At 40.8% G+C, this 24,686-nt stretch overlaps 2 protein-coding genes across 4 annotated transcripts in view; both read left to right on the top strand.

Annotated features, from left to right (window-relative positions):
• Sdha (succinate dehydrogenase complex flavoprotein subunit A) overlaps positions 1-4,092 on the top strand; it is a 28,677-nt gene extending 24,585 nt beyond the window's left edge. For both annotated transcript variants that reach the window (XM_005356732.3, XM_005356733.3), the window contains exons 12-15: positions 491-602; positions 789-919; positions 2,493-2,606; positions 3,150-4,092. In XM_005356732.3, the coding sequence (XP_005356789.1) occupies positions 491-602; positions 789-919; positions 2,493-2,606; positions 3,150-3,236 (444 nt within the window). In that variant the 3' untranslated portion in view covers positions 3,237-4,092. The remainder of the gene's footprint in view (positions 1-490; positions 603-788; positions 920-2,492; positions 2,607-3,149) is intronic.
• Positions 4,093-8,989: 4,897 nt separating this feature from the next.
• Pdcd6 (programmed cell death 6) overlaps positions 8,990-24,686 on the top strand; it is a 17,136-nt gene continuing 1,439 nt past the window's right edge. The window contains exons 1-5 of one of the 2 annotated variants that reach the window (XM_005356730.2): positions 8,990-9,185; positions 9,813-9,874; positions 14,898-14,942; positions 16,541-16,693; positions 20,746-20,855. In XM_005356730.2, the coding sequence (XP_005356787.1) occupies positions 9,085-9,185; positions 9,813-9,874; positions 14,898-14,942; positions 16,541-16,693; positions 20,746-20,855 (471 nt within the window). In that variant the 5' untranslated portion in view covers positions 8,990-9,084. Of the gene's footprint in view, positions 9,186-9,812; positions 9,875-14,897; positions 14,943-16,540; positions 16,700-20,745; positions 20,856-24,686 lie in introns of both variants that reach the window. The other variant, XM_005356729.2, reaches the window with a different exon arrangement.

Here is a 24,686-nt window from a genome sequence, read left to right as displayed (position 1 = left end):
TCTCGAACTCACAGAGATCCGCCTGCCTCTGCCTCCCAAGTGCTGGGATTAAAGGCGTGCGCCACCACCGCCCGGCCTGTTTGTTTTTTCAAGACAGAGTTTCTCTCTTTAACTTTGGAGCCTGTCCTGGAACTTGCTCTGTAGATCAGGCTGTTCTCAGACTCACAGAGATCAGCCTGCCTCTGCCTTCCAAGTGTTGGAATTAAAGGCATGCACCACCAACACTTAGCTAGAAACATGTTTTAAGTTTAATCAAAATTTTATTATTACCAAGGTAAAGTGGCATATCTGGGAGATTATGGTAGGAGGATCACATGCATATAAGACCCTTTCTCCAGGAAAAAAAAATAAGTTTAAATTTAACTCATAATCTAAATTTCCTAGTTTATTTAAAATGTGTAAATATATAAAATTTCAAAAAACAAAAGATCTAAGCATTTTGCCTGTCTTTTTCTGTGCATTAAAAGTTTATAATGGTATCTTATGATAGTCGATGCAGAATCATGCTGCAGTATTCCGCGTGGGAAGTGTATTGCAAGAAGGCTGTGAAAAAATTAGCCAGCTCTATGGAGAACTGAAGCATCTAAAGACATTTGACAGAGGTGAGTCAGCAGTATTCTGAGGGGACACTGCTTTTGGGGACTAAGCTGGTGACTATCCTGTTTACCATTACCTTACTCCATGCTGTCCAGCTGTTTCTTCCCCACAGATATATGTTGCTAGTTAAGTCCAGAGTACCTACATGACTGGATCCTGTCTGTCTCTCATGGGTTTTTGTGTGTCCTCAGGAATGGTCTGGAATACAGACCTGGTGGAGACCCTGGAGCTACAGAACCTGATGCTATGTGCACTGCAGACCATATATGGTGCAGAGGCACGGAAGGAATCACGGGGAGCTCATGCCAGGGAAGATTATAAAGTATGTTTTCAAGATATATCATAATGACCTGACATTTTCCCAACTGGTTCTATTCATTCCTACTCACTTTCTCTATTCCATTTTATTTTTCCCAAAAATGAATCAAGGAAAACACCTTTTCCTCCAGTATTTTTTTATTCTTATTCTCAATCTCAGAACCTTGCACCTTTTTCTTGCTTCGCGTCAGCCCATTCAGTATCTGTAAGCAGAACAGATCTGGTTCTTAACAGGGCTAAGGGTAAAGTGCATCCAGTGATGAGAATCAATTAGACTATTAGTCCATGAGTCACTAGCTCAGACACATCCTGAGACTGGGAAAAGGATTTAGAGATCTGCCCTAACCATGGCTTCTATGTAGAAAGCATAAAAGAGCACACATGTTGGATTCTACATGTGATAGTAGAAAGCACAAGGAGAAGCTTGGGTATAGCTCCAAGTTCAGGAACATTTCCCATGATGAGTACACAAGTTCTGGACAGTGTAGGATGGTGAGTAAATAGGAAAGTGAGCAAGTAGAAGTTTTTATTTGCTATGAGCATGTATTGATTTAACCTGCAGTAATCAAGTAGATGAAAAGAAACATGAGCAAGCATATCCCCAGCTCACTGTTAGGAGCTGAGATAAATAAGGCTTTGGAGATTTGAAGTAGATTCTGCTTATTCTTGGCAGGCCTATGCTATAGTTAGTCTATAAGTAGGACTGTGCTTTAGCCCTTTGACTCGGGAAAGGAACCTCCTACCTGCCACTCCTCCCTTCTTGTTTTCAGTAAAAGCAACAAGGTGTCTGATCTTGGTTTTTATCTGAAGAGCCATTTGCTTGTCTAACTTATGCCTACATGCAAAGTTTTCTTTGTTAGCAGTCAGTGTACTGACAAACTTTCCTCAATATAAATGCTAAACTTAGAAAACAACTAAGTTAGCCAGGTAGTGGTGGCGCACGCCTTTAATCCCAGCAGAGGCAGGTGGATCTCTATGAGTTCGAGGCCAGCCTGGTCTACAAGAGCTAGCTAGCTCCAGGACAGGCTCCAAAGCTACAGAGAAACCCTGCCTCAAAAAACCAAAAAAAGCAAAAAAAAGAAAGAAAGAAAGAAAGAAAGAAAGAAAGAAAGAAAGAAAGAAAGAAAGAAAGAAAACAGCTAAATTAATCTGGGTGTGGTGGTGCATGCCTAATCCTAGCACTTGGGAGGCAGAGGCAGTTGGTGGATCTCTGTGAGTTTGAGGCCTGCCTGGCCTACACAGTAAGTTTTAGGACAGCTAAGGCTATATATAGAAACTCAGTCTCAAAAAAAAAAAAGCCCATTTAACTTAAAAATGCTAAAGAGAAAAGCTGAGGAAATCTCAATGCATGGAGCCAAAGGAAAAGTTGCATAGATGATATTTAATTCCAATTTCTATCTACAGAGTTGTAAGAGAAAATGCAGAAATGGTTGTTCTATCCTTGTACTCCTGGCTCCAAACCCCTTTCTTTGCCAAGGTGCCCACCTCCTTGGCTGGTCTCCTGTGCATTTGTTAATATTTTCCATGTTTTCTGATGTTGCTCTGTGGTGACAGATGAGATATGTTTTTTACCTCAGGTGCGGGTTGATGAGTATGATTACTCCAAGCCCATCGAGGGACAGCAGAAGAAGCCGTTTGGGGAACACTGGAGGAAACACACACTCTCATATGTGGACATCAAGACTGGGAAGGTATGTGGGCATGCATCAGCCCAAGGATGAGCTGAGCCACTCTATTTGGCCTTTAATGGTTGACCAGTTTGGGAAACAGCCTAGTTTTAAACCAGCTGTTAACAGATCTGAGATATCACCAAATAGAATAAGAGTCATGCTTCTTGCTGGAAGCAGAATCCAGTGCCTGGGTGGTTTAGGGCCAGCTCTCATCTTCCATACCAAATAAACAGTCTTAAGCAATAACAATATGTCTGAGGCCTGTGATAGGAAAGAAGTGATGACTAATTATTAGTACATTTACATCACTGTAATGAAATACCTGATATGAATAACAAAGGATTAAAGATTAATTTTTTTCCTAGTTTCAGAAAGTTTATGGTTGCTTGGACTCATTCACTTAAGCAGAATGTCATGACAGAGGCAGCTATTCACCTCATAGCAGGAGGCTAAGGCGGGAGGAGCTTAAGTTGGAGATTAGCATAGACTGTAGAGGGCGGTAGGGTAGGAGGAGCTACCGACTCCTTTGTCTTAAGGTTCTTGTGCTTATTCTTTTTCTCCAAGGTTGCTTTGGAGTACAGACCTGTCATTGACAAGACCTTGAATGAAGCTGACTGTGCCACCGTACCCCCTGCTATCCGTTCCTACTGATAAACCTGGCAGCCACAGGGCCAGCTTATTTGATTATATATCAGTGCTTACATAGGTTTTCATGTCATACCTGTCTTGTTAAAATTCTACTCTCATGAACAAGGAGTCACTTCATAGATTATTGCGCAACAGCTTGCTAGTACTTGATATGAGGGACAACTGCACCAGACTTTGTCCCTTTATTTTTGTGTAGTGATAAAACTGGCATAATTCTTAAATAAAATGCAAATGAACATTTTTTATTTCTAAATAAAATCATTTATTTGGTTTTAGGTTTATCTATTTGTCTGAAATAGGAAATGTAATTTTCTTCCCTATCTAGCCCCAGCAGTTATGTTTTTCAAGTATCAAGTTTCTTGGGCTATATACTAAACTAGACTTTAGAGAATGTTAGGATGTAATGTTAAATAAAATTGAGAAGTAGGGTGGGCCCTTAATAATTGGAAAGAAAGTTTTGAATGTGGTAAGTATAGAACCAGTGCCTTGTTTAGGTTCCTGGTGGGAGAGGTATATGCATACATTCATATATATGTGAGGTGGGTATGTGCTAATTAGCTTTGTCAGCTTGACACAATCTAGCATCACCTAGAAGAGTCTTGGTGAAGGACTGCTCCAGTTTGATTGTCCTGAAGGCATGTCTTTGAGGGATTGTCTTCATTATGCTAATTGATATGGGAAGACAGCCACTATGGGCACCATCATACCCTAGGCAATGGATCCTGGACTGTATTCATTCATTGCTCTGCTTTTCACTGTGGATGTAACTAGTTGCTTCAAGTTCCTGCTCTGGCTTCCATGAAATGAAGGACTTTAACTAGAAGTTGTAAGTCAAATAAACCTATTGTGTCAGGTTTTACTCCATTTGCTTTTTTTAAGGGGTCCACCACCCAGCTCCCAAATAAATGACACTCGTGGAAGCTTATTATTACTTATGAATGCCTAGCCTTAGCTTGGCTTGTTTCTTGCCAGCTTTTCTTTACTTAAATTATCCCAACTACCTTTTGCCTCTGGGCTTTTATCTTTCTCTATTTCTGTATACTTTTCTTTACTTCTTTCTCTTTGTATTTCTGTATCTTATTCTGTGGCTGGCTGGGTGGCTGATCCCTGGTGTCCCCTCCTTTTCTCTTGTTGCTCTTCATGCTCCTCATTTCTCCTTTTATCTTCTCTGCCTGCCAGCCCCACCTATCCTTACTCCTGCCTCATTCCTCCCTACAACTTCTTATCAGCTAGTTGCTGACTCAGCCTCTGGATTGCGGGTGAATTTTATTTAGTCATATCTTTGCATCATTAAACAAATGTTCGAGAGCATAAACAAAAGTAATGCACCTTAAAGTAACATTCTGCAACATAAACCCTTTTTCAAAGTTGCCTTTGATCAAGGTGTTTTATCATAACCAAGGGAATGAAACTAGCATAGTGCATTCTTATGTGGACACTAAAGCTTGATATTGAGGTTGTCAGACCAGGCATAAAAGAAAGTTGGTAGAAATCTAGCCACTGAAAACAACCTAGAAGTTTTGTGACCATTACAGAAAGTAGCCACAGAAAAGTGGCTTTGACATGAAGGGAAAGATGATTGTATTGTATCCACACAGTGCTCATCACTATGAGAAAGGGATAGGCTATTGATGTACACAACAGTATGGTTTAATTCCAATGTTACTGACAAAGATAACAAGTCATCCACTTATTCCACTTGAGGTCTAGAAACTGCAATCTAATATGTAACAACATCAGATCAGTAATTTTGTGTAGAATTGAAGAAGGAGATGGCCCCAAAGATTAGAAGGAAAGTTTTGTGTGCTGATTATATTTTTTCTAGCTATACCTCAAAAACTTAAAAAATAAGTGACTGAAGGTATAGAAAAGCTACACTAATAATTTCTCAAAGCCAGACATGATGCTGCTTGCCTATAAATCCGGCACTTGAGAAGCTGAGGCAGAAGGGTTGCCACATGTTGAAGCCATCCAAGACCCTGTTTTTAGAAAACACTAAGGAAAAGAAAATTACTCACCTATAGAATTGGTAAACATACCGTGCAAACTGATGGTATAAAAGAACTCTTGCTAAAACTGATGGGAGTGCAGAGCATCACATCTGTGGTAGAAGAGAATTTGATGGTCTAGAGAGGTTAAGAGCACTGCCTACTCTTCTGGAGGTTCTGAATTCAATTCCCAGCAACCATATTATAGCCCACAGTAATCTATAATGGGTTCTAGTGTGTAGACATACAAGGAGGCAGAATGTTGTATACATAATAAATAGATCTTTAAAAAGTAAAAGAAAATTTGGCAATAGCTAACAAAACTACTTAGGCTTTTGCTCTTTGACCCAACAGCTCTAGGACTAAAGAAATGAAGTGAGCTTTAAAATCGAATCTTCAAAATAATGGAAGGAGAGCTCGTATTTTTCATAATCTAGTTAGAGGGCAGGATGAAACTTCAGATAGGATAAGCAGGGCATGGTGGTGCATACCTATAATTTCAGAGCTCAAGCTGACGCAGGAGAATGATAGTTTGAGGCCCTGTCTTAAATGACTGCAAAGTTGAACGTTCTATTGTCTTAATGTTAAAAACAACAGTTGGTCGCTTGGTAGCAGGTGACTTCATCTAAGGTAGAGGTACCGTATGGCTGAGAGAAGGAATGAGGAAGACCTTGACCTTACGTGTAATGTCTTCCCAGTAGACTGGAGGCTGATATACGAGGGTCAAGTGTTTGAGACGTGGGGACTGGAGAGATGGCTCAGAGGTTAGGAGCTCATACTGTTCTTAGAACTGAGTTCAATCTCCAGCACCGTCATTGAGTGGCTCATAATTAGATTTTCCATGGATATTTGATCCCTTTGTTCTTCTTGGGCACCTGCACTCAGGTGCACACCTACACAGACACACACAGAATTAAAAATAATGAAAACGCCCAAAAAATTTTGAACCCAGTTTGTGCTATAAAGGAAGACACACATACACATGCACATGGCATTATATTTCATACCATATGAATGTATGCTTGTTTGCTTGCTTTGAAAAAAAGGAAAATGAGAAACAGAAGACTGGCCTGCAGTATTCCAACCAGGATCTGTAAATTTCTAAGGTTCTAGTTGCCTCCGAGAATTTGCATTTCTTAAATGACCAGGGAATTTGAAATCTAGAATGACTTGATCCAACCAAAAGGAAGGATAGCAAATGGCAAGTTGTGACTGCTGAGTAACTTGGCCCAATTAAGAAGGTTTAATGAACACACAAAGCTAGAGTGCTAGAGTGTCAGAACAATATTCAAAGTTAGTACTTGAATTAAAAACAAGAGTCATCTGTAGAGTGATGGTTTCCTTGTAATCATAAACGTAAATGTCTATACTTCACTAATGAGGCATGAACCAGAATCTTTCAAAATGCAGGTCTCAGAATTTCAAAATGAAACATTCTATAAAAGAAGCAACAGACCATGTGTAAAGGAAGTTGGGTACCAGATGTGATGACACCTTGAAGGAAACAAAAAGGGCCAATGCTTTATCAAAGCCACATGTTTCATTTTAATTAATTAACTTGAAATTTAAAACTACTTCAGTTGTACTGGTCCATCTCTGCTTTGCAGCCTCATGTGGCAAGTGACAATCGTGTCAGACCAAGCCAATCAGAACAAGTCCATCCATAGTCAATGGTGGTGTATGGACATTTGCTGCTGTCCTCACACCAACTAGCACACATTTGATAGATTCAACAACATTCACTAAAAAGCCTGTGTTACATAAAAAGTAATAGGTTGTTCTCTTTCAAACTAAATACAAAATATTGGAACCAAGGGACAGTTTCATCATTAATCTGAGAAAGAAAGAAGGGTGTACTGAACACATTTGGCTCTGTCCCAGAGGCCGTTTATAGAAACGTTACAGTAAAAGAACTTGTCTTCCCTGTGCAAATGCCCAGGGTTGCGATCAACCTGTGAAAGTAAGCACAGGAACCAATGTGGCTTAGTGGTACACTGCTAACTTTATGTATAAAAACATGCATGCATCAGTGCATACACAAAAATATCTTTATGCAAAGAATAGGACAGACAGTGACTCACCCATTTCATTGGTGAACATTGTAGAATGCATCAGGCATCCCAGCTCTAGAAAAGGCTAATGGTTAGAAAAGTTCTAACGGAAAATAAGAGCTTTCAAAGTAGCTCAGAGAAATTAGGCTAAAGGAAAGACTGGCCCAATATGCAGACACATGATATGATTAACATTACAGTAGGGAGGATAGTGTTATCTCATTTATTTCTCAACTCCTGGAAAGCTTAGAACAGACTTGATTAGGAAGAAACTGAGCCTGAGATAGGGTAAGGAGATAGCTGCTGTAAACTGTTGGAGGAGGTAATCTCCTTGGGACTGGCCCTCTATAGCATCCCAAGTTGGAGACTCTTACCAGTAAATAGCTAGTAGAGTCCCAGGTTCTGTAGGTAGAGGACTTGGGTCTGCAGTAGCAACTGCTTTTAGGTCAAACTTGTACCAGGAAATTCCCAGATCAAGTAGCAAAATTATGGGTGTTAATATTTTCTTATTACTGGAAAAGAGAAAAGGAGCCAGAATAAAGGGAAGACACAATAAAAATGGATTTCAGAATCTAAATAAATGAACTGAAAAAGTCTGAAAGATTATCCAACAAGTGAGATGAATGATTTATGGGAAATTTAATAAATGAATTCACTAAATCATGGAAGAGAAGCCACTTTAAAGAACTTTGTAGATTTTGAGGTAAATGCCAAACCTATGAAACAGTTTCTTTGAAGAATTTGAAAAACCTCATGGACAAGAACAAGAAAAATGGGACAAGAAACAAAATGATACAGTTGGGAGTTGATCAGATCTATAGCTGTGCTCAATAATGGATGACTGTCCACATGGAAGAAAGTTTCAGGTGTACGAGGCAATAATCTTGGGCTTTGGGCTGTTCGGCCTTAGCAAGTAAACTAAAAACTCACAAAGATAACATAGCAGTTATGATGATAAGTCGGTCTTCCCTGGATGAGTAGTACAGCTGGAATAATCCCATGGCAGAACTGGGATAACTGTAGTATCTTGAGCTCTGCACAGCACACAGATCTAGATGGAAGGGTGGCCTGACAGAATCTGAATATGACAGGTTAGTAGTTGCCCCAGTGCTATACATTTCCAACTCAGGGGCATTACAACTACAGAAGCATCATAGAATTAGTATCCAAAATGAAGGAGGCAGATTTATAATTACAGGAGTTAGCAACAAACCTGTTATCTAAGCACAGAAGTCCAAATAGAGGTCAGTTAATGAAGCTTTTACCTCAGAACTAAACCTTACTAGGGCCATTCACAAATGAAGTCATACTCAGGGGATGCTGAGGTTCAACCAATATAAGCAAGTGGGAAGGCGGGAGGGTGGTGTACAGTCAGATGGATAAACTCCAGGGTGCCTAAAATGTCACTTTGAGTTTCTGCCGAAAACATCACGCAGTTGGTGTACATCACGTTTGCACCAGTATTTATGCAAACATAACGGGAGGTCATCAACTCAAGTGAAGCTTTTCACCACTTCCCATTCCTGGTAGAGGCGTTGTGTACGATTGGGTTGGCCCCGCGGTCTGCTCTCTTTTGAACTCATCGAAGGCAGCTCCGGGACAAGACCGACACCTGGGCTGGGCAGGAGGGCCGGGCAGGAGTAGGAGGCCCGGCCCAGACGTTGCGTGGCAACTAACCACGCCTGCCGAGTGACTCAAAGGCACGCGCTTCCGTTGTTCCCAGGAAGTTGTGGGCTCCTGGTCCTACCCGGGCCGGAGGCGGAAGCACAGCGTTTGGAGCTGGGCCGCTTTACCGCTGTTCATCATCAGCCCATGGCGGCCTACTCCTACCGCCCAGGCCCGGGCGCAGGCCCTGGTCCTGCAGCTGGAGCTGCGCTGCCAGACCAGAGCTTCCTGTGGAACGTCTTCCAGAGGTGCGTCCGGGGCCGCTCTGCTCCTCTGGCCCTTGGGCCGTCCTCGGTTTCCAGGGCCTACTTGCCGGTTCTCTCCTGCCTTCTTTTCCTCTGACCTCCTTCGCAGCCCTTCCTACCCCCCTTCATCCCCGGCTTCCTCTCGTCTTGCAGTGGCGCGCGGCTCAGGGTCATGTTGGCAGTTCCTTTCGCTCAGGGCTGAGGGGCGCAGACCAGCCGCCCTACAGGGGCGGGTGTACTCGATACAGGAACAGGGCAAAAATCTTGAGTCAGAAAAATAGCATCAGTAAAAGGAGCTGGCTGCTTAACTGCAGCGTCTTCTGTCCCTGGTCGTCCTAATGAATTGCCTGATTGTCATCCCACTGACTCGTAGTCAAGGAATGACTTATTTGTCCTAGAGAATCTTTACCTAATATGAAAAATATGAACTGATGCAGGTGTAAATTTAGACGGACTTGAAGAAAAAGTGTTCCTTAATCTCTGGCACACCTCAGCTGAGCTAAGAGAAAGGTCTGACCTTCATAACATTCCAGATCTAGTGTAAATTGGTAAAAATGATGTTTTAGCCATGTTTTATTTTTAATCATTAGCTTGCCCGGTCTTTTTTTTGTTTTGTTTATGTTTTTGTAGGGTTGATAAAGACAGGAGTGGAGTGATTTCAGACAATGAACTTCAGCAAGCATTATCCAATGGTGAGTTGAAGCCTGATCCATTTCCAGTAAGCAATTTCTTTAATGGAATTTCCAAGTATTGAGGTCCAGTCATTACCAGTATAAGGTAAAGGTGTTTCTAACCTACTGTGTCCACATTTCCTTGATTATCATTGTTGTCTCACCAAGCTCCAGAACAGATGTGTGTGAGCTTCAAAAAATGCTTTGTGAGAAATGGGAGCCACTGTGTAGGCCTTCGGGGAGAGGTAAGAAGGCTAGTTCTGTGTCAGAGGTTCCTTAGTTATCCAGAAGGCCTTTGACCTATTTGGATAAATTAGTCTTAGCAACTCCTCTGAAGAGGATCACCTGAAAAATTGCCACAAGAAATTGTTTAGTTGTTGAACAGTTTCAAGATAATCCTTAAGTGCTTTTGTGGAAATATATTTGCTGTAAGAATTTGGGAAATAGGTATGGCAAGTGCTGTCAGCAGGATCATGGGGCAGTATTTATATAAATGTGAGGAACACTTTGTTTTGTTTTTGTTTTTTTAAATATTTATTTATTTATTTATTATATATACAATATCTTTCTGCGTGTATGCCTGAAGGCCAGAAGAGGGCACCAGACCTCATTACAGATGGTTGTGAGCCACCATGTGGTTGCTGGGAATTGAACTCAGGACCTTTGGAAGAGCAGGCAATGCTCTTAACCGCTGAGCCATCTCTCCAGCCCTGTGAGGAACACTTTGTTTCCCAGCAGAATCAACAGGATTGTGGCCTTTGTATGGTGCTCTCCATGGAGTCTTGTTTTCGCTGGTGTCAGTGTCATTTATCTTTAGTGGTACCATTAGAGACTTTTTTCTTTTAAAAAATATTTAATTTTAAGATTTATTTATTGGTGTGAATGTTTTACCTGCTTGATGTATGTGAACCAAGTGCTTCCCACAGAGGACAGACGAGGGCTGCTGATTCTCGAACTGGAATTACAGATGGTTGTGAGTCACCATGTAGTTGCTGAGAATCAAACCTGGGTCCTCTGCAATAGCAGCAAGTGCTTTAAACCCCTGAAGCTGTCTCTCCAGCTTCAACATTTTTTTTTCTTGACCTTGAACTTGCACTCCTCTTTCCTGCAAGTCCTTTAATACTGAGTGCTGGTTTATTCTGTACTGAGAAGAGAACCTAGAACTACAGGCACAGTAGGTAAACATCTTACCAACAGAGTACACCCATAATCCTAGAGACATTTTTCTTATTCAATGTCATTTGTAATTCTTAAGGTGTGGCTGTCTTTTCTAATGGAGGAAGCTTGTTTCTCCCCAGGTGTGCTATATAAGCTTTGGAAGGATTAGTTGTAACTCAAATTCTAGTTGGTCTTAATAATAAAAGCTCAGAGTCAGATATTAGGGGTGAAAGCTGAAGGATCGGAGAAGCAGAGTGGCAGCCACCAGAAAGTTCTCACCTCTATCATGTTCAGACCAAAAGGGTGATCCTGTCCTCGGACTGCATCCTCTGACTGCCTAGACTGCACTGTCTGGAGGGTTCCTGTCTCCTCCTGCCTTATGTTCCTCTCTCTGCTCAGCCTTACCACTCCTGTCTCTTCCTACCTAGTGCTAGGATCACCTTTGTGTGACCTCTGTTCTCTTTTAGACATATTTGGTGTAGCTCAGGGTGACCTTGAACTAACAGATTCCTCTGCCTCTGTCCCCAGTCCTGGGATTAAAGATGTACCACCAATCCATGGTCTCGAGTGGTTTAGCTATGCACTCTGATCTTCACGCAAGCTTTATTTGTTAAACCACAAACAAAATATCGCTATAGTTAGTTTCAAGATATTACGAAAAATCTAAAAGGCTCATTTTTATTATAATGGGGATCATTTTCCAGTAATTGATTGGACAAAGGGAGAAGGCAAGTGAGATGCTAGATAGTGCCTTGCAGCCTTGGCATCAATTAAAGGAAAGCCCTCTGCCGTCCACTTTTGCTAGGCATTCTTGTTTCATTTGTGTTTTCAGAGTGACCTTTAAACTGACCCAGTTTTTATTACTAGGCTGTGGGGACCACAAGATGCTGTTATTGAGGGACCACTTTAAATCATGGTGGTTTTCTGTCGCCTAATGATATAATGATGCTGTATAAATTAACTACTGTATTGTAGTACAGGATTGGGGAAGTAGACTTGACAGGTTATCAAGGGAAAAGCGAAGTCTGCAGGAGTAGCCACACCCATGTGGTATGAAATACATCTTCCATGAAGAGAAGCAGGGGAGCCTAGGGTCCATGACAGCATGTAGGCAGAAAAATGAATGCTTAGTGGTTTGGCTCGTGTGTGACCTACAACTGTTCAAACAAGGTAGAAAAACTCAAAGGCTTCAGAGTTAAAGGAACTGACAGCACCTCAGGTGTGAGGACAAAAAAATCACTGTCACCTGCTCTGTGAGGCTGTGAAAGAACTTAGAGTTTGTATTCATTGCCAATCTGCTCTATTTCCAAATAATCAGAATACAGAAAATAAAGTAAATTTTAATTATGTTAGCTGAGAGGTAGAAAATAAGACAGTAAAGATGAAAGGTTAAAAATAAGCCTTAAATTTGACTTCAAAATTTTTAGTAACTAATGTGAAGAGGAACATGTATTCAGTTAATATAATCTTGGTTTTTCTAAGAAGCAAACAAAAACAGTCACTAAAACCTCTTGGAACACACAGACTATTCAGTTTGTGGACTTGTGTAAGGCCTTGCACACATGGGGCCGGTTCTTGTGCTCCGAACGTGTGCCAAGGACTTTTCCCTTTTTAGCTTCAGCACTGATTTCAAAGTGATTCTGACATGAATTAGGGCTTAGTGTCTTTCAGGCAACGGTTAAACTTCTTTCTCTCTTAAGTAGGCTTCTGTTCCTAAGGCTGGAGTTCTTATGACCTTACTTCTCCATAAAGGACCGGCCTTTTAATAATGGCAAATAAATGCTACTTTTAGTTTCAGGGGTAATAATTTTCAAACTTTAGCACTCTCTGGCTTTTAGATTATAAGCTTCATAAAGAATGGCTACAGCTATATTGTGCAGGGGACATTTATCATCAGATAGTTGCATCTGAGTTCTCACTACCCTTCTCAGAATTGCTGCTTTTGTGATTTAAACTATTTTGATTTCCAGTCAGTCTTCTAGGATTGGTTTTCTGCTATATTAGGAAATTTAATTAGTATGTTATGGAAGGAATTGTGAAGTTAAACTAGCTTGGTTTCTCACTTCAGTTTAGTTGTCTCTAAGACCTCTTGGTTGCTATGCAGTTGCAGGAGTGTTCATGGGTACACTGGGCCTCTGTGAGACTTGTTTACATGAGACTTGTTTACATGGAACAAGTATGGTCAGTGGACAGAAAGAACACAGAACAGGATTTGTTTTCTCATCTCTGCAACCACAGTAGCTGCTAGAAGCAACTCATGGAAAGAAATATTTGTTTTGGTTCACAGTTTGGGTTCAGTCCATCCAGAAGGGTAGGTTTTGGTGGGACAGAACTGTTCACTTCATGGCAGCTAGGGAGCCTAAAAGGGGAATGCTGATGTCTCCTTGTTTCTCTAGCTGTCTCCTTTTCCCCTTTCATTCTGTCTGGGCCCCATCCCAGGGCATAGTGCCCCCTACATTCAGGGTAGGTCATTCCCTTAAATTAATTCCATCTGGACATACCCTCATACACATGGTACTATTATCTTATTAATCTCCTAGGGGATTGATTTTTAAATCCAATCAAGTTAACAGTGAAGATCAACTATCACAGGATTTCTCTTATGCTTATGAAATAATGTGTAACAAATTTTTTTGGGACTTCTTGGTTATATATTAAAAATTAATTTTTCTCAAGCTCCTTTTTTGGTTTACTTGTTGATTAGTCTTTTGTGAAGTATATCCCAGGCTGACTTTAACTTAAACTTATTGCTTAGCTGAGGATGATTTTGAACTCCTGCTTCTACCTCCCAAGTGCTGGGATTATAGGCACTTGTCACCACACTCACCCCTTTTTAGTGCTTTTGAAGTAGATTTGATTTAGTGAATATATTAGTGATTTGAGATGCATGTTTTGAAAACAGTCTTCTTTTTCTTTTTAAAAAAATTTCTTTTGGATATGTTTTTATCAATAGAGTTCTAGTTTAGGATAAAAAAAGAGCTGAGGGAAAGGGAAATCACACTTATATATAAGCAAGATGATCCACTGTAAAATTATTCAGTCACTATGTCTTTTCTCTACCACTGGCCTAGTTACATGGGTGACGATCTTTGTTGTCTTGTGTTGGTGCAGAGGGAGCTTGAGATCTTGTTGTTGTTTTGGGTTTTTTTGTTTGTTTGGTGTGTGTGTGTGTGTGGCTTTTTTGGTTTTTGATATAGGCTCTCACTATAGCCAAGGCTGGTCTCAACACTCCGTCCTCCAGTCTATGCCTTCTGAGTACTGGCATCATAGGCATGCACCATCAAGTCTGACTTCTTTGCGTGGTGGTTTACAGCAAAGATGTGATTTGTGGCAGAGCATTATTTTCCTCTGGACAGCTAGAGCCTAGTGGCTAATTACCCAAAAATGATAGACTCTCAGATTCAGGACAGTTGCCCTGCTGTTAGCCTGTGTATGAGTATGTCTCTCACTGATTCTAGGAGCCAATTCCTGGTTTTCCACCCAGTTATCCCTTGCTACTTTTACTCTTTGTTTCCTCTGTGTAAAGAGCTGTTATGGTGAGTCTTGTCCTAGAGAGTTGTTGAGCCTCAAGGTGGTCTTTGGGACACCGGACATAGCCTGGCATATCTGCTCTCCCCAGAAATTTGCACAACTGAAATTCTACAGAGAAACAGCATCCAGCCTCTGGTAATAACAAATAGTTTAAACTTGGAAGTACAGAAGTGCTCAGGGCTCCTATAGGTTAAGGCAGCCAGATCTTCTGGTGTCTTGGGGAGCAGGCCCCTGCTTGTAACCTCTATTCCAGAGTAGGCTGCTGAGTCTCATGGACTGTCATGGGCCAGGTATCTAGAACATCTTATAAGTTTATCTTCTTTTGACTAATTGCCTTTATGTCATTTGTTTTCAGGTACTTGGACTCCGTTTAATCCAGTGACTGTTAGGTCAATCATTTGTAAGTATTCATGCAGACAGGCTGGGTGGTTGTTTCTGTGGGACATAGAAGCACGCTCAGTCATACTGAGTGGGCTCCTAGGTTTCATCCTCCCTGCTTCTGCATTTCTAGATGTTTTCACTTGCTTGTTTATATTTACATCGTAGTCTATCCTTTCCAATTCTAGTTCTGAGGTTATAGATGTATAAAATTTCCACATTAGTTTTCTTTAAGCCTTATTTTGTTATTTTGATAGTATCTTTTAAAAAATTCATTTTTGTGACTTTTGTTTCTAAACTTTAAGAAATGAATTTACTTAAGAATTATATGACTGGGCGATGGTGGCTCACGCCTTTAATCCCAGCATTCGGGAGGCAGAAGCAGGCGAATCTCTGTGAGTTCAAGACCAGCCTGGTCTACAAGAGCTAGTTCCAGGACAGGCTCCAAAGCCACAGAGAAACCCTGTCTCGAAAAACCAAAAAAGGAAAAAAAAGAATTATATGTGTGTTAGTTTATAACTACTTTACCTTGTGTTACTGATGACTTTGAAGTCTATAAAAAGGCAGTCTACATATAATAATTCTTTATGCTAAATTTCATACATGTAACTGATTTCCTTCATGGTTTAGTAATTTTTCTCTGTTTTGCAAGCTAGTGTTTGGTATTCAAAATGCATGTATCAAATGGGCAGTGGTCATGCACGCCTTTAATCTCAGCACTCAGGAGGCAGAGGCAGGCAGATCTCTGTGAGTTCTAGGCCAGTCTGGTCTACGGAGTTCCAGGACAGACTCCAAAGCTACACAGAGAAACCCTGTCTTGAAAAACGAAACAAACAAACCAAAAAAATAAAATAAAATAAAATGCATGTACCAAGGCCTGAGCTGGAGCTGAGTCATCCAGGAAGGATTCCCATCATTTCTTTCTTACCAGGATATGGATTATCAGTTTGGATTCTCCCTGTGTATTAGTTACTTATTCATTGCTATGATGAAACACCATGACTACAGCGACTTTTAGAAGAAAGGGTTTATTTGGGCTTACAGTTTCAGGAGGTTAAAGTTTATAATGGTGGGAAACAGCAGGCAGCAGGCCTGGGATCATGAACACGAAACTGAGAACTCACATGGAGAACGAAGTTAATAGGGTACTAGACTAGAGTATCTTCTAATTAAAACAAGCATTCTTGCCCTAGGAGAGAACTCCTCTGAACCTCCCTCTGGAGGTGGAACCTGGGCAGCAAGTAAAAGGGTTTACTCTGGCTCAGGACTAGGAGCTAGGGTAGTGAATACCATTTCCTTCTGATAAAGTGTTTTTGTTTTCCAGAATTTTCTGAACTGTAAAGCATTTTTTTCATAATTGTCTACCTTCTACACAGTTGTGAGTGTGTGTTCTGGTTGTCATTACTTAGGGGCTAGTGTTGGGTTACTGTCCGCCACACTCCCTCCACCTCAGGCAGGGATAACTAGACCTTTAGGAATCTAGTAATTTGTTCAACAAACTAACCTTCACTAGCCAGCCGGTGGCTCTGCCAGCACCTGCCTTAGCGGTTCTGTACTGTGGTTGTCTTTTCTGTTGAACATACAAACCTAATGTGTGTCTGTTGTTCCTCTGCATCTCAGCTATGTTTGACCGAGAAAACAAGGCTGGTGTGAACTTCAGTGAGTTTACAGGTGTGTGGAAGTACATCACAGACTGGCAGAACGTCTTCCGTACCTATGACAGGGACAACTCTGGGATGATCGACAAGAATGAGCTCAAGCAAGCACTCTCAGGTTTTGGTAATTCACTTGTCTTAATTGTATAGCATATTTCATTTTGGAATATAGGAGTTCCTCAAGTTTTGTTTTACTTTGTTTAGTTTACTGATTTTTTTTTAAATACAGTCCATGTGAAATTTCTGTTTATGTTGTACAGGTTCATATTTTGATTCTATATTTGTCATGAAGATTTATATGTGACATGGAGTCTTTCACACAGTGTTTCATCCAAAATGAGATAAGGGCTATGCAAGTCATGTATTTTTTGTGAAGTGAGATGGTGTCATTAGCAAAATTGAGAATGTGGCTTTTGGAACAATTTAAAGTAGAAAAATGGAAATACAGTGCTGTGGAGTAGTTGGCAGCTTCTATGTGGTGGTTTGTCAAAGTATGTGAACACAGTGACAAAATAACAGAAAGCTAATTCTGTAAAGAAAATCATCAGTTCATTCAAATTTTGCTTCAGTGGGAAATTACAAAGTATGTGTGCCCATTCTCAAATGCATTTAGCGTGTGTGTGCTTGGTGTGGGCTTAGGCATGCAAAGTGTGGTGTGTTTCTCACAAATATTCATAGTACCTGCCCAGAGTGTAATTAGAAGCTCCCAGAACTAGCCTTGAGTCTGAGAGAAAGCTGGGATTTACTTACAAAGAATCAGTGAAGTGTTTGCCTCTCATTACTTACATTCGGATTTGGAACAGTTTCATGGAGTACTCTCTGTTCTTCTGCCCTTCCCAAACCCTTCTGTGTTTTATTTTTTAAAAGGTTGTTAATAGATGTCATCTAGAAGTCTTATTAAAAAGTGAATTATAATCTAATGTATTGTAAATATCTTAAGTTTTACTTTTCTAAAGTATGTTACTTCCCACTTATGTGGATTATATAATTCTGCCTTTTCTCCTTCCAGCATGGTAATGACCACTGCTTTTCTTTAATCTTCTCTCTCCTCACTTTGTCCTTGGGGCCAGTTAGCAGCTGAGTGCCCTCTGTGTCTTGATTAGAATCTTCTGTAGGAGAGCATGTTTGTTCAGGGGCCAGCGGGCAAGCGGGCCATCTTGGGCAATGCCACCATCTCTCTCAGCTTCCAGACATCTCTCAGCTCAGCCCCTGTGAACTCTCCCGGTAGTTCTGCCATGGTTTCTCCTGTTTGTCCTGATGCGTTTCTCTTAAGTGTTGAGGAAAAAGAAATGTATTTCTGTTTGCACACTAATTTGAGATATTTTTGGTGGCAGCTATTAGGAAGTTGGCTTTAGAAGCAAAAGTTCTTATTTTGGCTCCTGAAATGGTTATTGCTGTTGGGAAAACAGGACCTTATTAGAGAATAAGAGAATCTGTAGTGTTTCATGCTGACCCAGTGGTACCTGTGGTATCTAATGGGACACCTGGTGAGTCTAATGATTGTCTGTTCACGGAGACCATTGCTACTAAGTTCTGTGGCCAGGTACAGAGATCTGAATGGTCATGTACACTGCCCTGTAGGTGTGGCTTTTGTTACTTGTTAATTACTTCACCTGCAGTACAGCCATCTGTTCTGGTGGGCAGCACAGTTGGAGTGAATATTCCCTTATCCCAAACCCTCCAGGTCTTTGAGCATCCCCTTTTCCATGTAGCCTCTGGCAACTTATGTAGTTTGGGGTTTTGTTTGTTTGTTTGTTTGTTGTAATCATGAAAGTATAATGAACTTCCACTTACCTATATTTTCAGCCATGTTCAATAATCATGTTGCATTGCTTATCTCCTTTATCGTGAGGGCTTATCTGAAGCCTGTGGCATGACCTCCAAGTAATATGGTTGCTTACCATTGACTCATTTCACTAGGTTATTGGTTTGTAAAATGCTTTGAGTGAGATAGGATTAGGCAAGGCCCACATAGAGTCTTTCTCATGCCATTTGCTGGTTGTTGGAACAGAGGTTAGTGCCAGGCAAATCATCCCTGTATCTACTAGAGGTCACTAATTTCAGTCAGGCTGAGTGTGATTGCATTGGGATTCCTCAGGAAGCACAGGGCTATGTTGCTTCTGGTAATGGAACTTCTTGTCCAGGTGCTCACTTCCTGGTGCTGACCATCCTGGCCACAGGTCAGTAGCCTGGACCAGTGGTGTAAATGGAGTTATTGTTCTGGTGGCATCATACCTTCTATTAGTTTCTAGGTAGAAAAGGACTTTGTCTATCACCAAGGGTGTTGGCTGTTGGAAGTAGAAATAGAGTATTTCCATTCAGTGAGATTCTCACCTCTGGAGCTACAGAAGAACATTCCTGATACACTTAGGGCAGTATTGGAAAGTAGATATGTCTCCATATTACTTTACTCAGACCCTTCAGCCTCTTGTGAGGGTATTGTACCTGGTCTATCCTGAGATAGACAAGACTGACTCCAGGGCACTTTCCTGGTTGAGAATTATGATCTGATTTTGCTACTTGTGCAAGAGTGGAGGCCTCGAGGTGGCCTTTTCCTGTTAGATGGAAACAAGTTGGTGTGCAACCTGGCAGCCAGCAGGTTGGGTCGAATAATGTATCTCACTGGTCATCCTAACCAGACCTCAGGGCTGAGCAAGGAGCTCTTTAGTGACCAGTTTGCTGCCACATTTTAGCTCCTCTAGGGAGCGTTCTCTTTTGTTTTACTTCTTTGTAGTTTACTTTGCTAGTCTGTCTGTCTTTTGTCTTTGCTTTCTCTACAAGAGTGCCAATGGTCAGAGAAATTTCAAGTTAATTCTAGCAGCAGTGGAGTTCCTTTCATGCTCAGACAAGAACTCTTATATATTTGTTCTTGTTTCATTGGTCCTTTCCTTGTCCTTGCTCCGTTTTCAGAGGGTCCTGGCTTACCCAGGACTACTGCCTCACATGCTGGGTGTAAGGACGTGAGGCATGGCAGAGTTTCCTTTGGGCTATTTCTTTCAGATTTAAATTAGACGTCCTGTTTTCTGTTTGATCTGTAAGAAAGAGGGTTCCTGTAGCAGTTTCAATATCACACATTAGTTTAGGATTCCAGAATATAAGTTCCTGTCCCCACTCCCTGCAATTGCTCTGGAAGGTGCTGTGAACATGTTTTTGTGTTTGAACATTTATAAGTATAATGGCTAAGTTTTATACAGTAATTAACTGTGAGATTCAGACAATAGGTGTACATATACTTACAAAGTTTCCAACAAGATTGAAAACCAGTAAAAATATTTTGGTACCTGGATTTTGTCTCTGGAGTCAATAAGTATGCTACGGTCACACGGGTGACAAGGGAAGGAAGCAGATGAGGAGTGTCCTCCTTAAACATGGCCTTTGGTCATGTCTGTATGTCTGGTGTGTCCACACATTTTCACATCTGTCATCCCCTACTAAAGACCTTTTCAAACACACTGAAAATTTGGAAATGGAATTATAATGCCAGGTGATCTTTCATTGATCCTGAACTTCAATGAGGCTGATTATCTGAATCGTATTGTGTAAGACACATTATTGACTCTAACCTTCACGAGGCTAATTAGCTGAATTTTCAGAACCCTGATCCAAAATGAACTCCTGTCCCTGTCAGTTAACTTCTTTCTTTATGTTGACACACATGTAACTAGAACTTTCAGTGATATTTTAGCTTTAGTATCTTCTAATGATGAGTGACCAAGAACAGTAAGTCACTGAGAACATTCATGTCTAGATAAGTTGATATAGTGAGGTCTCCACTGGGTTCAGGAATACCAAGTCTCACTGCCTTGTGGGTGTTTTCTTAGGCACAAGCAGAATGAGTACAGTTAGTAACATAAACCAGAGAGATGCTAGGAAGCAAGACAGCAAGCAGTACATTCTGTTACTACTCAGACTTGCAAGTTGGTACTGGTGTATAAGATCACTTCACAGTTCTGACAACATATTTATTTCAGAAAATTGTATTTAAGTAGCATACTTAGTTTCCAGAGTGCCTTTCAATAAATTTGTACATTTTTTTTCTCTCTCTTGTATTCCCATCTAATCACTGTTTGATCTGAAGGATTTTAGAAAGGAGAAGTTAGGCAGTATAAAGCATAAATCATGCTTTATTCTTCTCCTAGCGTATCTTGACTCTTTTCTTCCCTCTCTAAGGCTACCGGCTCTCTGATCAGTTCCACGACATCCTCATCCGCAAATTTGACAGACAAGGACGAGGGCAGATCGCATTTGATGACTTCATCCAGGGCTGTATTGTCTTGCAGGTGACCAAGCAACTTCATATGGGTTTGCTGTGACATCAGAGGTGGGGGGAGGGGCAGGAATGGAGTAACCATCAGAGTGAGTACTTCCCTTCTGTGTAAGGTTTGGAGATAGAAAAAAAAATTTTTTTTTAACCCTTGGAACTAGGATATTTGCCTTGCTGTGATGTTTCAGACGTCCCCTATTGATGTCACAGCTGTTATGGCATCGTAACATAAGACATTGCGTTTTTATGTTAAAGCTGGTATGATGAACCTTGGTACTAGTCATATGTAAGTCTAGCAATATGTTAGTATATAGTACATCATTTTTGGCAAAATACTTGTCTTATATAATTGAAATAATGTGTAATACTATACTTTTATTTTGGGAAACAAGGTCTCTATACCTCTGGCTGGCTTTAAGTTCACTATGTAGTCTGTGCTGGCTTTGAACTCGCCCTTTAAAATAATAGAATTATAGCAGTTAACCATATGCTTTACTTTTTATCACTACAGTATAATATACTTTCTACTTGCTAAAGTCTAGAGATACAATGTAGAATTTTGGAATATATTCTCAGTGTTGTTAAGAAAGTCAGTAAAGGTGCACCTCCTCTTATTGAACTGCTGATTACAATACTCCATGGTTTCTTTAAAAATGAATTTGAAGATCTAGAGGGGATGACTTGGCAGTAAACGCACTCACTGGTCTTCTAGATGATCCAGGTTTGATTCCCAGTACCCACATGGTAGCTAACAACCATCTGTGACTCTAGTTCCAGAGATTCCAATATCTTCTGGCCTCCATGGGCAGTGAGTGTACATGGTGTACAGACATACGTTCTGGCAAAGCACCCATACAAATAAAATAAAAATAAGCCAGTTTGGATGTTCACCTTCCTAGATATGGATGGAGGTGGGAGGACCTTGGACTTTCCACAGGGCAGGGAACTCTGACTGCTCTTTGGACTGGAGAGGGAGGGGGAGAGGGGGACAAAGGTGGGAGGAGGGGGAGGGAAATGGGAGGCTGGGAGGAGGCGGAAACTTTTTTTTTCCTTTTCTCAATAAAAATAAATAAAAAAAAAAAGTAAATCATTCTGGGCCAAGTATGGTGTAGGCCTATAATCCTAGCTTCCAGGAGCCTAAAGTAATAAGATTCATGAGTTCTAAGCAAACCTGGCTACATAACAATACCCTGTCTTAAGTAAACAACAAACAAAAAGATCTTGACGTGTCGCCTCCTCCTGTTCTTCTTGCTATTGGAGAATTGGTCTATTGGTATTCAAGCCTCAAGTCTCTGAAAGAGACTTCTGCCTCTACTCTCAGTTCCCATGAGGTTAGGGAAGCTTACAGTGTAAGAAGACATTTGATGTGAAATCTCACAGACTGTGTCTGAATTATTATACTTTTAGAGTTTGCATTTGAGAGTGAAGTTCTGATCCTTGTATTTCTGAATATGCAAAGTGTTAGGAATATTTCCTAACCGAGCTCTCTGACAACGCAAAAATTCCCAATCAAACCAAATCAAACCAAGCCAAATTAAGAAATATCCAGGTTTAATGGAAGATCTGCGCTCTCGGGTGGCCCCGAGGGGGAAACCAGGAAGCCGCAGGAACACGACCCCCAGGAGGAAGAAAGGGGGACCACGTGTTCTTCTTTTGGGGGATCACTTAAGTACCCTGAGGAGTGGTAGGTGGGGTCAGGACTGGCCTGCTGGGATTTGAAGTCCAGACCAGGTCTGGGGGCTGAGATAGATGCTAGGGACTGGGGCCTAGGTTCCCAACCTAACACAAAGGTTCGAGGCTTTTTCTCAACCTCCTGGGTAGCCTAGTCAAGTCTAGAAGAAGCTCTCCATTCTTTACACCCTGTACTCTGTTGCTATTGTCTCCTATGGGGTGGGGTGAGGTGGGGTGGGGTGGGGTGGGGTGGGGTAGGCAGCCAGTTTCTTGGATCAGTTTTACCTTTGAAAAATGACTGGAAGTGCTAGAAAGGTGGAGAATCTGAAAGGAAAGAGAACAATGTGTGGTGTAGGTAAAAGTTTCCTCAGAAACATGTTTCTTTTTTCTAAAATGCCCAGACTGGCTTTGATTTTTTTTCTCTATGTAGCTGAGAGTGGCCTTGAAATTCTTGGTCTTTCTGCCTCTACCTCCCAAATTCTGGGATTATAGGCTTGAACCAGCACTCTGGGTAATTCATTATTCTTTGTATTTTGTTTTATGGCACTGGGATTGAAATCAGAGCCTTGCACAGGATAGGCAGATTTACTCTTTTCTATAGTCATTTGTCACTTAGATAGAGACACATGTTCTGGAGGATATGTTATTAGATGAAGTTATTGTGCAAACATGAGTGTGCTTATACATGTCTGGATGACAGAACCTTGTTATACATGTGAACTGTATGGTAGATCCACTGTGTTACCTTTCTTTCTCTTACTGTTAAAAAAAAACATAAATCAATTGGAAATAAGATATAGGTTCACAATTTTAGAGGTTTTAGTCCAGACCTGGCCTGTTTCTGTGGGGGTTTATGGCGGACAGATGAGAAGGTGATTGGAGTCCCAATACTCCTTTTGTGGGCACACCACTAGTGGCCTAATTTCTTCCCACTAGGCACTATTTCCCTAATGTACTATGTGCATTTAGACAGAGTTTTGTAAACAGAGATTGTGTTTTTGTTTCCCGGACTCTCAGACCCGAATAATCACACAGAAACTCTGTTAGTTACAACGCTGTTTGACCAATGGTTCAGATGTATTCTAGATAGTTTTATTCATTATCCAATAAAAGCAACACATATACAGGACATCCCATATCATCTCCTCTTTTCTGTCTAATTAAAAAGAAAAGTTTTAACTTTAACATAGTAAAATTACATATATAGAACAGTATCAAGCAAGGATTAGAATATTTAGTCCATTTACATTTGGCAAATTAAGAAAAATTCTCTATCATCTATCGTATCTTTGTGAGTCTAAAGTTTTATATCAAATTTATTTTTATCATAACTAAGGAAAACTATAATTATAACTATCTAGTCTTCAACTCCATCAAAGACCCCAGAAGGATATAATATTACCTATGTAAACAGAAAGTGCGTTATAAGCAACTTCCAAAGCTTTAGAATTGATAGAGACATCTTGCTGCCTGAACAGTAACCCAAAGTTCTTCTGTAACATTAGGGCATCCATCTTCAGCCTACAGGCCAATAATATCTGGTAGACTTTTCAGTGAAGCAGGACATTTGAAGATCTGTTTTGCCTTGTAATGGCAAAGTTCATTAATTGCTTTCTTCCTTTTAAAGTGAAAATAAACATTTATAAACAATAATTTAGGAAATTTGGGCATAGTTTTCTCCAAACTGCTCCTGCTCTTTGTTGGGCGAAGTACTTTTAGGGTTCATAGAGACCTTTTGGGAGTCTTGTTCCATCAAACGATGCATGGGCCTTTTTAGCAAATATTTAAGATTTAGATAGTAGTGTCTTATAGTCCACCACTGACCAACACATAGTTTTGTGGCCATGTGACTGTAGTTTGTTTTACGGATAATACTATTTTCTGGAGAGTGGGGAACATTAAGACAGGCTCTTGTAATGTAGCCCAGGATGATCTCAATGCTGAGATTCAAGTCTGTGCTACCACCTGACCTTCTTTTTCATTAAAACAAAACAAAACAACAACAAAAGATCCCACTCATGTCTAAAGTAGGAGGTAGACCATGAACTGTTGATGTGCTGGAGCTGTTGATTTCTGTTAACACATAGAATTCCCCTTTAATCCCAGCACTTGGGAGGCAGAGGCAGGTGGATATCTGGGAGTTCGAGGCCAGCCTGGTCTACAAGAGCTAGTTCCA

Source organism: Microtus ochrogaster, chromosome 19, assembly GCF_000317375.1.
Source record: "Microtus ochrogaster isolate Prairie Vole_2 chromosome 19, MicOch1.0, whole genome shotgun sequence".
Classification (NCBI taxonomy): Eukaryota; Metazoa; Chordata; class Mammalia; order Rodentia; family Cricetidae; genus Microtus; species Microtus ochrogaster.
The sequence above is the reverse complement of the archived record's forward strand: the minus strand, read 5'-3'. Positions and strand labels throughout refer to the sequence as shown.